Source organism: Salmo salar, chromosome 12, assembly GCF_965601325.2.
Source record: "Salmo salar chromosome 12, fSalSal1, whole genome shotgun sequence".
NCBI classification, from domain to species: Eukaryota; Metazoa; Chordata; class Actinopteri; order Salmoniformes; family Salmonidae; genus Salmo; species Salmo salar.
Genome location: NC_138302.1, coordinates 31355605 through 31370199, shown reverse-complemented (window position 1 = coordinate 31370199; position 14595 = coordinate 31355605). Strand labels below are relative to the sequence as shown.

The following is a 14595-nucleotide window of genomic DNA, read 5'->3' as shown; positions in this document are numbered from 1 at the left end:
TTCATAATATGAGTTATCCAAATCTGAAAGTGGGTAACGTAAAAAACATGTTTTTAATGCACACTTAAAGTGATAACTTTGTTTCCTAGGGCTGGGTGATATGACGATACATATCGTGTGACGATAGAGCATAATATGAAACGATAGATGTTTTTCTATCTTTTATTTCGTTGTGTCGCAAATCACACTCTTTACAACAAATTGTGCCCTTATCCGATACAGCAAATTTGCAACACAAACAAACATGGAGGAACTAGAACGTAACACAACACCGAGACCGTACCTCAAAGGGGCTACTTCGGTCGCATAGACGTGGTTTGGGTGTGAAAAGTCTGACACCGACCAGAAAACAGTCCTCTGCAAAATATGCCGTAGACCGGTTCCGCAAGAATCACGTGAAACAGTACGGAGAGAGTCTACGGATGAGACCCAAAAAAGTACAGTCGTGCTCAAAACAAACCCCCCGACTCAGACGTTGCAAGAGGCTTTTGCCCGCGGCACACCATATGGCAAAGAATCACGAAGATGGAAGGAGATAACAGCTGCGGTTACAACTTATATCTGCAAAGACATGGCCCCAATTTACATGGTTGAGAAACGGGGATTTCGTGAGTTGGTGCTAACACTTGACCCAAGGTACCAAATGCAAATTGATATGTGACACGTATTAATGCCAAAATAACATGCAAAACAGGCAAGCCCCCCAAAATATATATTTTAGGCCTATATTTATTTTGTTTGCAACTTTAGTTGAAGTGTTTTCTATTTATCTTTTTAGATTTTATACATTAATTCATTAATGTTTTTGTCTCTAATCTATGGATTTCACATGACTGGGCAGAGGCATAGCCATAGGCCCACCCACTAGGGAGCCAGGCCCACTCACTGGGGAGCCAGGCCCACTCACTGGGGAGCCAGGCCCACTCACTGGGGAGCCAGGCCCAGTCTAGTCTATCTTAGTATGGAGCGCAGTTCACGTTGCATGTAGACCCTTCGTCTCATCTTGGTAACTTTTTTTCTTGTGACAGGTAGGCCCTGCAAAATATTTTTTTTTTATGGTAAAGATATATATATATATTTTTTTGTAGCTGAATACAGCCTATTACTCGAATATCGTTGCTTTAAATCTGTGCACACTTGAGCACTCTCTAACAGTCTTTATCAATTCCATTCATTGTTGCATCCAAAATAGACAATCCTGTTTTTTATTTTTTTTATTTAACTTAGCAAGTCAGTTAAGAACAAATTCTTATTTTCAATGACGGCCTACCCCAGCCAAACCCGGACGATGCTGGGCAAATTGTGCGCCGCCCTATGGGACTCCCAATCACGTCCGGTTGTGATACAGCCTGGAATCAAACCAGGGTCTGGAGTCGCTCCTCGAGCACTGAGATGCAGTGCCTTAGACCGCTGCACGACTTTATTCAGACCTGTAACCATTCAATCTTCATGTAGATAAGTAATTCTAGTCCTAAATTAAGCAAGCATGTCATTAGGATGAAGATAAGGACAAACAAACTTATTTCATTTACAGTTGAAGTCGGAAGTTTACATAAACCTTAGCCAAATACATTTTAACTCAGTTTTTCACAGTTCCTGACATTTAATCCTAGTAAAAATACCCTGTCATAGGTCAGTTAGGATCACCACTTTATTTTAAGAATGTGAAATGTCACAATAATAGTTGAGAGAATTCATTATTTCAGCTTTTATTTCTTTCATCACATTCCCAGTGGGTCAGAAGTTTACATACACTTAATTAGTATTTGGTAGCATTGCCTTTAAATTGTTTAACTTGGGTCAAACGTTTCGGGTAGCCTTCCACACGCTTCCCACAATAAGTTGGGTGAATTTTGGCCCATTCCTCCTGACAGAGCTGGTGTAACTGAGTCAGGTTCGTAGGCCTCCTTGCTCGCACACACTTTTTCAGTTCTGCCCACACATTTTCTATGGGATTGAGGTCAGGGCATTGTGATGGACACTCCAATACCTTGACTTTGTTGTCCTTAAGCCATTTTGCCACAACTTTGGAAGTATGCTTGGGGTCATTGTCCATTTGGAAGACCCATTTGCGAACAAGCTTTAACTTCCTGACTGATGTCTTGAGATGTTGCTTCAATATATCCACATAATTTTCCTAGCTCATGATGCCATCTATTTGTGAAGTGCACCAGTCCCTCCTGCAGCAAAGCAACCCCACAACATGATGCTGCCACCCCCGTGCTTCACGGTTGGGATGGTGTTCTTTGGCTTGCAAGCTTCCCCCTATTTCCTCCAAACATAACGATGGTCATTATGGCCAAACAGTTCTATTTTTGTTTCATCAGACCAGAGGACATTTTTCCAAAGAGTATGATCTTTGTCCCCATGTGCAGTTGCAAACCGTAGTCTGGCTTTTTTTATGGCGGGTTTGGAGCAGTGGCTTTTTCCTTGCTGAGCGGCTTTTCAGGTTATGTCGATATAGGACTCATTTTACTGTGGATATAGATACTTTTGTACCTGTTTCCTCCAGCATCTTCACAAGGTCCTTTGCTGTTGTTCTGGGATTGATTTGCACTTTTCGCACCAAAGTACGTTCATCTCTAGGAGACAGAACGTGTTTCCTTCCTGAGCGGTATGACGGCTGCGTGGTCCCATGGTGTTTATACTTGCGTATTATTGTTTGTACAGATGAACGTGGTACCTTCAGGCGTTTGGAAATTGCTCCCAAGGATGAACCAGACTTGTGGAGGTTTACAATTGTCTTTCTGAGGTCTTGGCTGATTTCTTTTGATTTTCCCATGATGTCAAGCAAAGAGGCACTGAGTTTGAAGGTAGGCCTTGAAATACATCCACAGGTACACTTCCAATTGACTCAAATTATGTCAATTAGCCTATAAGAAGCTTCTAAAGCCATGACATCATTTTCTGGAATTTTCCAAGCTGTTTAAAGGCACAGTCAACTTACTGTATGTAAACTTCTGACCCACTGGAATTGTGATTAAGTAAAATAATCTCTGTAAACAATTGTTGGAAAAATTACTTGTCATGTGTAACCGATATTAAATGGCTAGTTAGTTAGCGGTGGTGCGTGCTAATAGCGTTTCAATCAGTGACGTCACTCGCTCTAAGACTTGAAGTAGGGTTTCTTCTTGCGTTGCAAGGGCCGCGGCTTTTGTGGCGCAATAGGTAACGATGCTTCGGTGGGTGTCAGTTGTTGATGTGTGCAAGGGTCCCTGGTTCGAGCCCAGGTTGGGGCGAAGAGAGAGACGGAACCTACACTGTTACATTGGTGCCGTGACCCGGATTATTGGTTGCTGCGGAAAAGGAGGAGGTCAAAGGGGGGGTGAGTGTAACCGATGTGAAATGGCTAGTTAGTTAGCGGTGGTGCGTGCTAATAGCGTTTCAATCAGTGACATCACTCGCTCTGAGACTTGAAGTAGGGTTTCCCCTTGCGTTGCAAGGGCCGCGGCTTTTGTGGCGCGATGGGTAACGATGCTTCGGTGGGTGTCAGTTGTTGATGTGTGCAAGGGTCCCTGGTTCAAGCCCAGGTTGGGGCGAAGAGAGGGACGGAACCTACACTGTTACACATGCACAAAGTAGATGTCCTAACCAACTTGCCAAAACTATAGTTTGTTAACAAGAAATGTGTGGAATGGTTGAAAAACGAGTTTTAATGACTAACCTTAGTGTATGTAAACTTCCAACTTCAACTGTAAGTCACTCTGAGTGCTCATTGACTCTGGGGTTTATGAAAATCTTATGGTGCTTGGTATTCCCACTCAGCATCTCTCTGTGCCCATGGATGGTAGGGCACTGGACAGCCGCTCTATAGGGGAAGTCACCCATAGTACTGTGCCCGTTCAATTACGGGTTTCTGGTAAACACAGTGAGACAATGCAGCTCCTCCTGATTGCATCTCCCCATGTTCCGGTTGTTTTGTGATTTTTATGGCTTCAAAAACACAATCCGATGATTGATTTGAACACCAGCTCCGTCCTGGGTAGGAGCCCATTTTGCCATTCCCACTGCCTTCAAGCAGCACAGCCTTCCTCAAGTCATCTTTCTCAGAATGTTAGCAAGACTGTGGATGTCTCTGCTATCCCCACAGAATACCATGACCTCCTGGAAGTGTTCAGTAATGGTCTGGACCGACCATAAAACCTGGAATATCTCCGTACAGCCAAGCGCCTCAACTCCAGGCAGGCCCGGTGTGCCCTCCTGTTCCCCAGATTTAACTTCACCATCTCCTACCGCCCAGGGTCAAAGAATGTGAAGCCTGACGCCCTCTCCCGCCTATACAGTTCTTCTGCCACACCCTCGACCTCTGAAACCATTCTCCCTACCTCATGCCTTGCTGCCACTGTGGATTGGTGTATTGAGAACCTGGTCCGTGAGGCACAACGCTCGCAGCCTGGACCTGAAGGGGCCCGGCTAACCAGCTGTTTGTCCCTAATCCAGTCCGGTCCCGGGTCCTGGAATGGGCTCATTTCTCCAGGCTGACCTGTCATCCAGGGTCCCGTCATACACTAGCCTTCCTCCGACAACATTTCTGATGGCCCACAATGGTTCCTGACGTCTCTGCCTTCGTCGCCGCATGCACAGTGTGTGCTCAGAACAAGATTCCACGGCAAGCTCCTTCTGGCCTCCTTCAGTCACTACCGGTCCCTCATCGTCCCTGGTCTCATATATCTCTGGACTTTGCCACCGGGCTCCCTCCGTCTGATGGCAACACTGTCATTCTGACGGTAGTCGATCAGTTCTCCAAGGCTGCCCATTTCATCCCTCTCCCCAAACTACCTTCTGTCAATGAGACGGCCCAGCTTATGGTGCAACATGTCTTCCGGATCCATGGACTCCCAGTAGACATGATCTCCGATCAGGGTCCTCAGTTCTCGTCTCAGTTCTGGAAGGCATTCTGAACCCTTATTGGGTCGTCGGCCAGCCTGTCATCCGGAATCCAATACCCAAACTAATGGTCAGTCGGAGCGAGCCAACCAAGACCTGGAGACCACCTTAAGGTGCCTGGTCCCAACCAACCCCACTACCTGGAGCTGTCAACTGGTCTGGGTGGAGTATGCCCGGAACACCCTTCCCAGTTCTGCCACAGGACTCTCCCCTTTCAAGTGTTCCATGGGGTATCAGCCTCCAATCTTCCCGGAACAAGAGCTGGAGGTCAGCGTACCCTCAGCTCAGATGTTTGTCCGCTGCTGTCGACGTACCTGGAGAAGAGCCAGGGCGGCTATTGACGATTCCCTGACCTGTCAATGTTTTTAATTTGCCGTTTTATGATTTTGTTATACTTTTGGGAATTCTATGTTTTTTTTACTAGATTACCTGTGGTTTTTCATGTTGTCTGTCTGTAATTGTGTAATAACTTGGCGCTGCTTATCTTGGCCAGGACGCTCTTGAAAAAGAGATTACAAATCTCCATGAGCCCTTCCTGGTTAAATAAAGGTTAAATAAATGTTAAAAATCTACAATGTCATTGATCCATCACAGCTATTAAACTCTAAGTGCTTTAAAGTCACCGTTGGCCTCATGGTGAAATCCCTGAGTGGTTGGTTTCCTTCCTCTCCGGCAACTGAGTTAAGGATGCCTGTATGTTTGTAATGACTGGGTGCATTGATACACTATCCAAAGGCATATTCAATGTCTGCTTCTTTTTTTTAAATGTACCCATCTACCAATAGGTGCCCTTCTTTGCAAGGCGGTCTTTGTGGTTGAATCTGTGTTTAAAATTCCCTGCTCAATGAGGTAATCATTCAAAATCATGTAAACACTATTATAGAACACAGAGTGAGTCCATTCAACTTATTCTGTAACTTCTTATGAAATGTTTTACTCCTGAACTTGCCATACCAAAGGGGTTGAATACTTATTGACTCAAGACATTTCAGCTTTCCATTTTTTATTAATTTGACGTTATGGGTTATTGTGTGTAGGCCAGTGACAAAAAAATCTAAATGTAATAAATGGTCAATTCAGTCAAGGGATGTGAATACTTTATGAAGGCACAGTATATGGTGTCCATAGATTTCTATTAAAGATTTTATTTAAGAAATAAGGCCCAATATACGTGTAGATATGTCCAATATACCACGGCTAAAGGCTGTTACTCACTATGCATGTCTGTTTTCTGTTATCTGATCAACCCACTGGGCACAGATTTACATTTGGTTGAGTTGTCAACTAACATGAATTCAACTTGAAATCAACATAAAATGTCACCATGTCATTGGATTTAGGTCAAAAATAGGGTGACAAAAATATGAAATCCCCTTATATTGATGACTTTTTGCTAATCCAATCAGTTTAAGTTTTAATGTCACAGTATAATGAAATGCCTTTCTTGCAAGTTCTAAACCCAACAATACAGTAATCAATATCCAAATGTAGGCCTAAAATACCTTAAAGTAGAGCAAAAACACACAAGAAAGAAAAATACGAAAGAACACAAGAATGTAAGTAAGCTATATACAGGGTGAGTCCGTTCCAATACTATTTACCATGTGCAGAGATGCTGGAGTGTTAGAGGTAGATATATATAATGCACCAATACCGCTTGCCATGCGAAGCAGAGAGAACAGTCTACGGCTTGGGTGCAGGAGCCCTCTCCTTTAGCGCCAACCTCAGTGTTAATCCAGGGTTTTTGATTGGGGAAGCAGCGAACATGTGGGCCAACATTGCCGATGCATTTCCTAATGAAGCCAGTGATGGAGGTGGTTATCTCGTCGATGTTATCAGCGGAGTCTCAGAACATACATCACATTCAACATTATCAAAAAAAAAATGGTTGAAATGACGTGAAAACAATGTTGATTCAACCTGTTTTTGACCAGTGTGCAGCCTCCACCTTTTTGTTTCAGTCAGGGGAATTGGCATAGCTACACTGCACTCACTGCCTGTAGTTTATTATTATGGTAATGATTTAGCTTTGCTGTGGCAGTGTGCTACACTGAAGCTGCAGAGCCTACTGCCAAGACGTAATGTATTCTCATTTACTTTCTACAATGGTTAAACGAATATGTGGTGTTTTCTGTCTGAATTAATATTTTAGAAAATGTACAACGGAGCAGCAGCTGAAAGGTGCCACTTCCCTCGCCCTTTCTTCCCAAGAGTTTGACAGAGATGAGTCATACATTTAATACAAACGTAGGTATATTATGCAACTGCATAGGTTACATGGCTACAACCTGTCCTGTTTGTTTTTTCAGGAGGATTAGCGGCCTACAATAAGGGACTGGATAACGCCCACTCATACAGTAAAGTGGATGAGAACACCACTGGGGGAAACTACTCCAGTGATGTTCTTGCCAGAGCTCAATGATTAATTAAACTCAGCTGTTACCTAGCAGTCTTTGATTCAGACCATTGTGAAAAATACGACATATCATCTACTGTCTCTTTTAAACGTAGGCATTCATTGTGATTAAGTTTTTAGTATACATTTTTACAAACGTGAAGCCACTCCTAATACCACAGACCCACATTTTTTTAATAAACTACCCCCCCCCCACCCTGTTTGTTCCCATCCCACCATTTGATGTGAGTCAAAGAATAAACAAATAACAATAACAACAAAAACAAGCAAACAAGACACACATTCAACAGGTCCTGGTGGGGACAGGTAGACAGGACACCTTTTAATAACAAATTCAACATTTGTATTTGGGGGACGTCAGTGTGTTGAAGTTTAATATGGTGAAAACATTGTTGTAGGGTGTATAGCTTATTCGGTTTTGTCAACCTGATTAGATGCAATTAAAAAATGATGTTAAAATAATACCAATACCAATATAATAACACATCTAATGTATAGAAATAAATAGTAATAGCAGCTTGGGTGTTAGAGGAAACACTAAGGGGGAATCAGATAATCGGTAGCTGCAAAGAGTTGAGGAGTGAGGTCCAGTTTTTGTTGAAGAATTTAATTTTGTCTTTGGATGCTGTAATTTTTTCCATTGTGATGTGTTCTGTGAGAAGTATAAATAGAAAATAGACTATTAGTTTTGTTTTTCTAGTTGAGTAAAATTATTTTCTTGGCGATATTTAAGGTGATTAAAATGGACTGAAGATATCCAAGAAGGCAGAGGGGGAGGGTGGAATGCTGTGACCCAGTAGGGTGGACCGTTTGTGTATGGTCTCTACAGAATTGTGGGGTGGGTGGACAGAGCCATGTGGTGTGAAAGTAGTTGTCTGGGGTGTGGTTCATTAATTTTGATGCATTAATATAATATTTCCCAATCCTTTGTTTTTGTCCTAGCACTAACGCACTTTATTCAACTCATCATCAAACCTGCATTTATCTAACATTCTTCTTGTTCACGACATCCAAATCTAATGTAATGAGGAAATATGCAGGCTTTTTCTCCCGCTATATATATTTGCACCGTCACTCTGAATGCTTGAAATAACATGACTACAACCTTAGAAAAATAACATGGATTACAATCTGGATAAGTATCAGTATGTAGGATATCTGGTGCCAACCACAATCATGTAATGTAATCACACACACACACACACACACACACACACACTGAGATACTTGTCATAATAACATCTTACAGAACACATACTAACATTCTCAGTTTGGTAACTGATATAGAATTTTGTTATCAATGTTCATAAACTTCAATGAATCTACTCAATCTGCAACCCAGAGTTCGTAAAGTTCTGGTTTAAATGAAACGGACAGAATTCCCAGCTTACAATAGTCAAAATGTTTATTTACGAGGGCACTCTGCAGTTCATATACAAAGACCTCTATTTTATACCAGGCTCCTTCTTTACGCACACACATACACACGAAACTTTAGGAGAGTTATCTCCTTCTCCAGAGTTCACAACACTGTATATCACACACATTCCTCTCTTTCCCAGTCCAACCCAGTTAGACTTATGTTTAACATTTTAATTACTCATTATACATGCTGCATAAACTATATCACTAATAGTTAGGTTTCAGGGTAGAATTATTTCATCATTTATCTTTAAACACAAATTATTTTATCAGTAACGTATTTATTCGTAAAAAAACATTGATTACATTGCTGATTTCTACCATACACTCAGTGTATCTTGAAGCACTATTTCACTTATCTTTATTTTTAATCAATAATTTGTATGTAGTTTAATCTGTGATTAATAAAGGGTGTTAAGATACAGGAGGTTTCCTGGTGGCGTTACTTTTTGGGGTTGTGATCCACCCCGTCCTCATCCACCCAGATCTCTCCTTTCTTGGCTAGCTTCACATCTTTGTCAACAGTGAGGATGTAGGACTTGGGCTGACCCTCAGCATACTCTGCTAGGAGGTTGTCCAGCCCATTCAGTGGGGATTCCTCAGGGCAGCTATGTGTATTGCTACATTCTACTTGGAAGCCAGTGACATAGAGGCTCTGAGGGAGGGGGGTCTTCTTAAAGGTGCCTTCCAGGATGAGCATGGATTCGCCCTTCTTGAGTTGACTCCCCTCAATGAGGTCATCGAGAGAAATCTTCTCTACCTTGTAGTAGAGACGCACTTTGCCACCTGTAACGTTGGCTATGGTGATGCTGGGTGAGACAGTTTTTTGGGGAGTTCCGGGTTGAGCTAAGAGAAAGAGAGCGAGAATCATTGGACAGTGCTGAAAGAAATGTGGTTGTCAGTATTAGGAGTTTGCTGATCGTAGAACACTGCTATGATCAACAATAAACAATTGTGTATTTTTACGCTGGAACTGAGCTGTTAAATGTGTACGTATATAGACATGTAATTGCTTTATGCTTTGAAATGTCTAATATCAATGTGTTTTATAATCCAATGTGGAATGGCCACATGGCACAACAATAAAATATGAATGTATTTATTCATTCATTTATTTATGTAGTCCCTCCTGCTGGACTGGTTTACATACCGGTCTGAGTGGTGGTCTGGGTCATGTTGCCAAATGTAACTCCGCCGTCGATCTTGCTTTGGCCTGATATGTTTTGGTTTTGTCCTGATACAGAATGACTGTTATCAACACGGTTGTCGTTATGACTGTTGGTATTTGAAGTACCACTATTTGTAGCACCATCATGTGAAGCAACCGCTCCCATTACTGCTACGATAGAGAGAGGAGAAAGAGAGAGGGGAGAGAAAGAGGGTAATTTAGGGTTAACTTGATTAAATTCAGTGATGGAAAAAGTACCCAATTTTCATACTTGAGTAAAAGTAAAGATACTTTAATGAAAATTACTCAGTCACCCAGTAAAATACTACTTGATTAAAAGTCTAAAAGTATTTGGTTTTAAATATACTTTAGTATTACATGTAAAAGTGTGTCCCCACTTCGGTGCATGTGACAAATAACATTTTATTTTATATGATGTGAAATGTAATTGCTGGAATGAACTTAAGTGTCAAAAGTAGTATAATTTACATAAAGTATAAATCATCAAATTCCGCATATTAAGCAAACAGATGGCACCATTTTGTTATTTTAATTTACAGATAGCCATGGGCACATTAACACACAGACAACATTTACAAATGAAGCATGTGTTTAGTGAGTCTGCCAGATCAGAGGCAGTAGGATGACCAAGGGTGTTCTCTTGACAAGTGCATGAATTGGACAACTTTCCTGTCCTGCTAAGCATTCAAAGTGTAACGAGTACTTTTGGGTGTAAGGGAAAATGTATGGAGTAAAAAGTACATTATTTTTCTTTAGAAATGTAGTGAAGTAAAAGTAAGTTGTCAAAAAAGTTCAGGTACCCCAAAAAACGTATTTTTTTACTTAAGTACTTTACACCACTGATTAAATTCAATAATTTTCCTCATCCAAACGGTCAACATAATGAACAGATCTTGATAAGCAAAGTTTCTTTGCAATTTATCATTATTAGTCAGAATTGCACTAAGTGGCATTGCCTGTCTTTTGAGATGTCTTGGTCCGTATGCTAATTGCGAGTCTTTAAACGAGACAAGGGTTGTTGTCAATTCAGAATTTATTTGAGAATGGTGAAGGTGCATGAAGATGGAGGCCCTAATGTACTTAGCACAAATGACTAGTTTGCTAAATTCGCTATATTGTACATTGCTATCTGTTACTGTTTTTTTTTATCGGCATTAGGTGTGTGTTCTTACTACTACACAAACAGTACTGATGATATTTGAAATGGAGGTAATGTTAACTTTACTTTTTCAATCAAACTTCAGTTCAAGCAGAGAACATGTATACGCAGGCGCAGTAGGCTACTCAATTAGTATCAATGCTCTAGGTTCCACAGTAACAACAAAGTAGTGCCTAGGATAATTACTATATAACGCTATCACATACATAACTCCTCCTTTCCGGCTATGTCGTGTTCTGCCAACATCAAAAGAGATATGCATGTACATTTAGCAACTGTAACAATAACTGAAATAAGGCACTATTAAATTATTCAAAGTGACAACACTTTTGTTTTACAATAAAATAAAACTAGTTTGACAACCAGAGTCAGTAGTTGTGGGACTCTGAGAACTGATGGCTTCAACAGTCTCTTGAGGTTCAGTTTCATCACAGTGCCTATAATAATCATTCATGCCTTTCTGACTTTTTACCATTTTTTGTGTTACAAACAGGAACAAAATGTGATTTAATAGGGATTTTGACAGATCTACCCAAAATACTCCATAATGTCAGTGATTAAAAAAAAGAACAAAATGTATACATTTTAAAACTAAACGTCTTAGACAAATGTTAGATAAGCGTTTAACCCCTTTGTTATGGCAAGCTTAGTTCAGGGGAAAACATTGACTTCAAAAATCTAATAATTTGCATTGACTCATTCTGTGTGTAATAATAGTGGTCAATATGATTTTTTAACAAGTACCCCATCATTTTCAATGATTACTAATGTTTTGAGCAAGTCTGTATTCAAACAGATTTTACAAACCATTCCCGTTGCCACAAGATGAATGGTTTTGCCCACTGGACGGTTTCGCTTCCTTCCCACTGTTTGGTTGTGCCATTATAAATTGTTTCCACTAGCTAGCACAGCCACAAAGTCATAATTGGCTAGAATGTAAAAATTAACGAAAATATGTGCTTTTTGGTCCTAATTTAAGGTTAGGGTTAGGCATAAGGTTAGCATTGTGGTTTAGGTTAGGGTAAGGTTTAAAATCTGATTTTTAAGAAATTGTATAAAAAGGCAGGGTTTATTACTTTGTGGCTGTGGTAGTGACGACCGTTTGAAGAATGAAAAGGCACATGCCTCTATTTTGTTGTGCTGTTACAACTTACATTTGTATCGTTGTTTCATGTCCAATGCACTCAGGGTGTTGTTACATATCATTTGAGCTGCATGCAATACAAGCAAAATGTGTCATTTCACTTTGCCTGTAAGAACCAGGATGAGCACGGGCATATGACAGTAGGTCTAATATTACATGATTAAATCTGAAAACAGTTCTGCATTTTTGTCATCCATTTTCCCAACATCAATCGATTAAATCACATTGTTAAAATGTTTTAATTATGTTACAATTGTAACAGTCCTTAGCTGAGTCTCTATGCGCCTCAAGACAAGCTCCAGAAATACATACCTATAAAAATGTATTTAACTGATGGGATACACAAGCTACTTCCCTTGCCAAACAGACTGTTTTATCACGAATAAAAAAAATGGACTGGTTGATTGAAGTAAGGAAATATGTATTCCAACAATGAGATGCAGTTTTGGAATAATTGCTTTCTATCTATTTTCGTTTAGGTTACTTTGCGAACTGCTATAGTGTCATTTAGAACCCTAGGGCTATGATATAACCCCCCTAGACATAGACAGGTTCCACGCTGATAATTCGCAAAACCATTAGTTTGATAACGACAAAGAACCTATTTTCATCAGAATTATTAAGCCCAGCCTACTTGTTGTGTCCAATATTTTTTACATTTATTTTATAAACAGATCTTGTGGCCGTAATTCATCACCATGCAGTGTTCAATGTGGAATTGTCCATTTAGAAAATTCCAAAGGACAGGCAGAATAAACTAAATCGAACTTCTGTATAATGAAAAGAAGAAATTATTTTGGTTTGTAAACCCTGAAAAATTATTGTTCAACTCGCCAAATTGATCCTGTTTCAATTGATTACTATTTTAGAACAATTGTTCCAAGCATGAGATTCACATCTCTTCACACTGCCAACTTTTTTCATTTTGGAAAAACAGAACTACTGTTTATTTTATTCTGTTATGTTACATTATCTTTTTTTTTACTATAGAATAGGTGGGTCTTGACTGTGATAAGGGCTCGGGAAATAAGAGCGTCTTGTTAGCTAAATTAACAAAACAAGGCTATGCCATTGCACAGCCCAAGGCTTCTACAAGTAAGCGCCTGCTGAGGTTACTGCCTTTTTGAAGATTGTGTTCCACTATATAATATAACGTGTTAATATTATGGTTTCAATAAATCAATCTTAAAATGGCACTTTTTATTGACTGCTAAATTGACCCATATATATTCAAATCAGGATTTGCTATCTGTAATGGTTCTGATTAATTAGACATTGTTGCGAACTGTTTGTTGGTACATAGTCCTAGATAAATGCGCACATTTTTTTCGTTGGAGTACTGGAGTTCAGTATAATTGATTGTGTCAGAACCTAAGACAAATAGTTGTCTTCTGTTCATAAATATGGATTCCCCCCTGTGAAGAAACAGCGTAGATTTGCAGGAATATTTTGTATTCACTTTCAGAAAAAGTCAGAGCCATGTATGTCACCATGAGGCGGATCTGATCCCCACACAGCTCTCTGTAGCAATTAAGCCTGGGGACGAGATTAACATGAGGCCAATAGTGACTTTAAAACCTAAACCTAAAGCATGTATTTTAAATAATGCATTTACCTGTGTCTGTGTGCTCTTCCTCGGTGCAGTGGCGCGACTGAAGGTTGTAGTAAATCAGGTGTTCCAGTGCAGAGTGGAGAGAACGCTGCGCTTTTATAGGGTAGTGATGACAGAGAGAGGGAGGGTGGGGAGTTCTAGGCCCAACCTATTCCAGGTAAATGTTTATGTGCCTGAGAACTGAAGAGGAGGAATCAGTTCCAGAGAACCTATGTGGTCGTCACAAGAGCAGTGTCAACCCGTCATTCAAGGCAGGTGGGGAAGACCCACCTGTTTAACAAAAAAAAAGTGTCACCAGTTTGCAAACAATGTAAAAACAAAAAAATCATTGAGTTAATAAAGCCGCATACAAACATGGTCTCTTATTTGCTTTCTTGAGTAAGGCAGTTCCAAAATGTAGGTGTTTCAGCCCAGCCTTTCTGTGGTGGTGGGGCAGCCAGCGGAATATACGGAGTGTAAAGGTGTGTCTCCCCCAACCCCTGTGGCAGTTTCGCTTCTGCTTAGAATCCCATGTGAGATGGGTCACATAGGCTAAGTGGCATGGCACGACAAATATGAATAAACTAATTTATTCATATACAGAGTCCCTGCTCCTGCGGGACCCACTTTGCTGTGACCTTAATTGAACAACTCACTCCCATTGCTGCTATAGATAGAGGGAAGAGAGGCGAGAAAGGGATGACAGGAACGGAGAGAATGTAAAGATCCAAATGTAAATTGCTGATCGATTTCAATTCTTGAATTTGAATAAATGGTAGTCTACTAT

General features: G+C 40.5%; 1 protein-coding gene across 1 annotated transcript; it reads right to left on the bottom strand.

Moving 5' to 3' along the window:
• Window positions 1–8690: 8690 nt before the first annotated feature.
• LOC106564722 (uncharacterized) lies at window positions 8691–13897 on the bottom strand. The gene is made up of 3 exons (XM_014131008.3): window positions 13833–13897; window positions 9876–10064; window positions 8691–9571 (listed from the first exon to the last, which is right to left on the bottom strand). The coding sequence occupies exons 2-3, from the start codon at window positions 10057–10059 to the stop codon at window positions 9168–9170; spliced, it is 588 nt and encodes a 195-aa protein (XP_013986483.3). The 5' UTR covers window positions 10060–10064; window positions 13833–13897; the 3' UTR covers window positions 8691–9167.
• Between the last annotated feature and the right edge of the window lie 698 nt (window positions 13898–14595).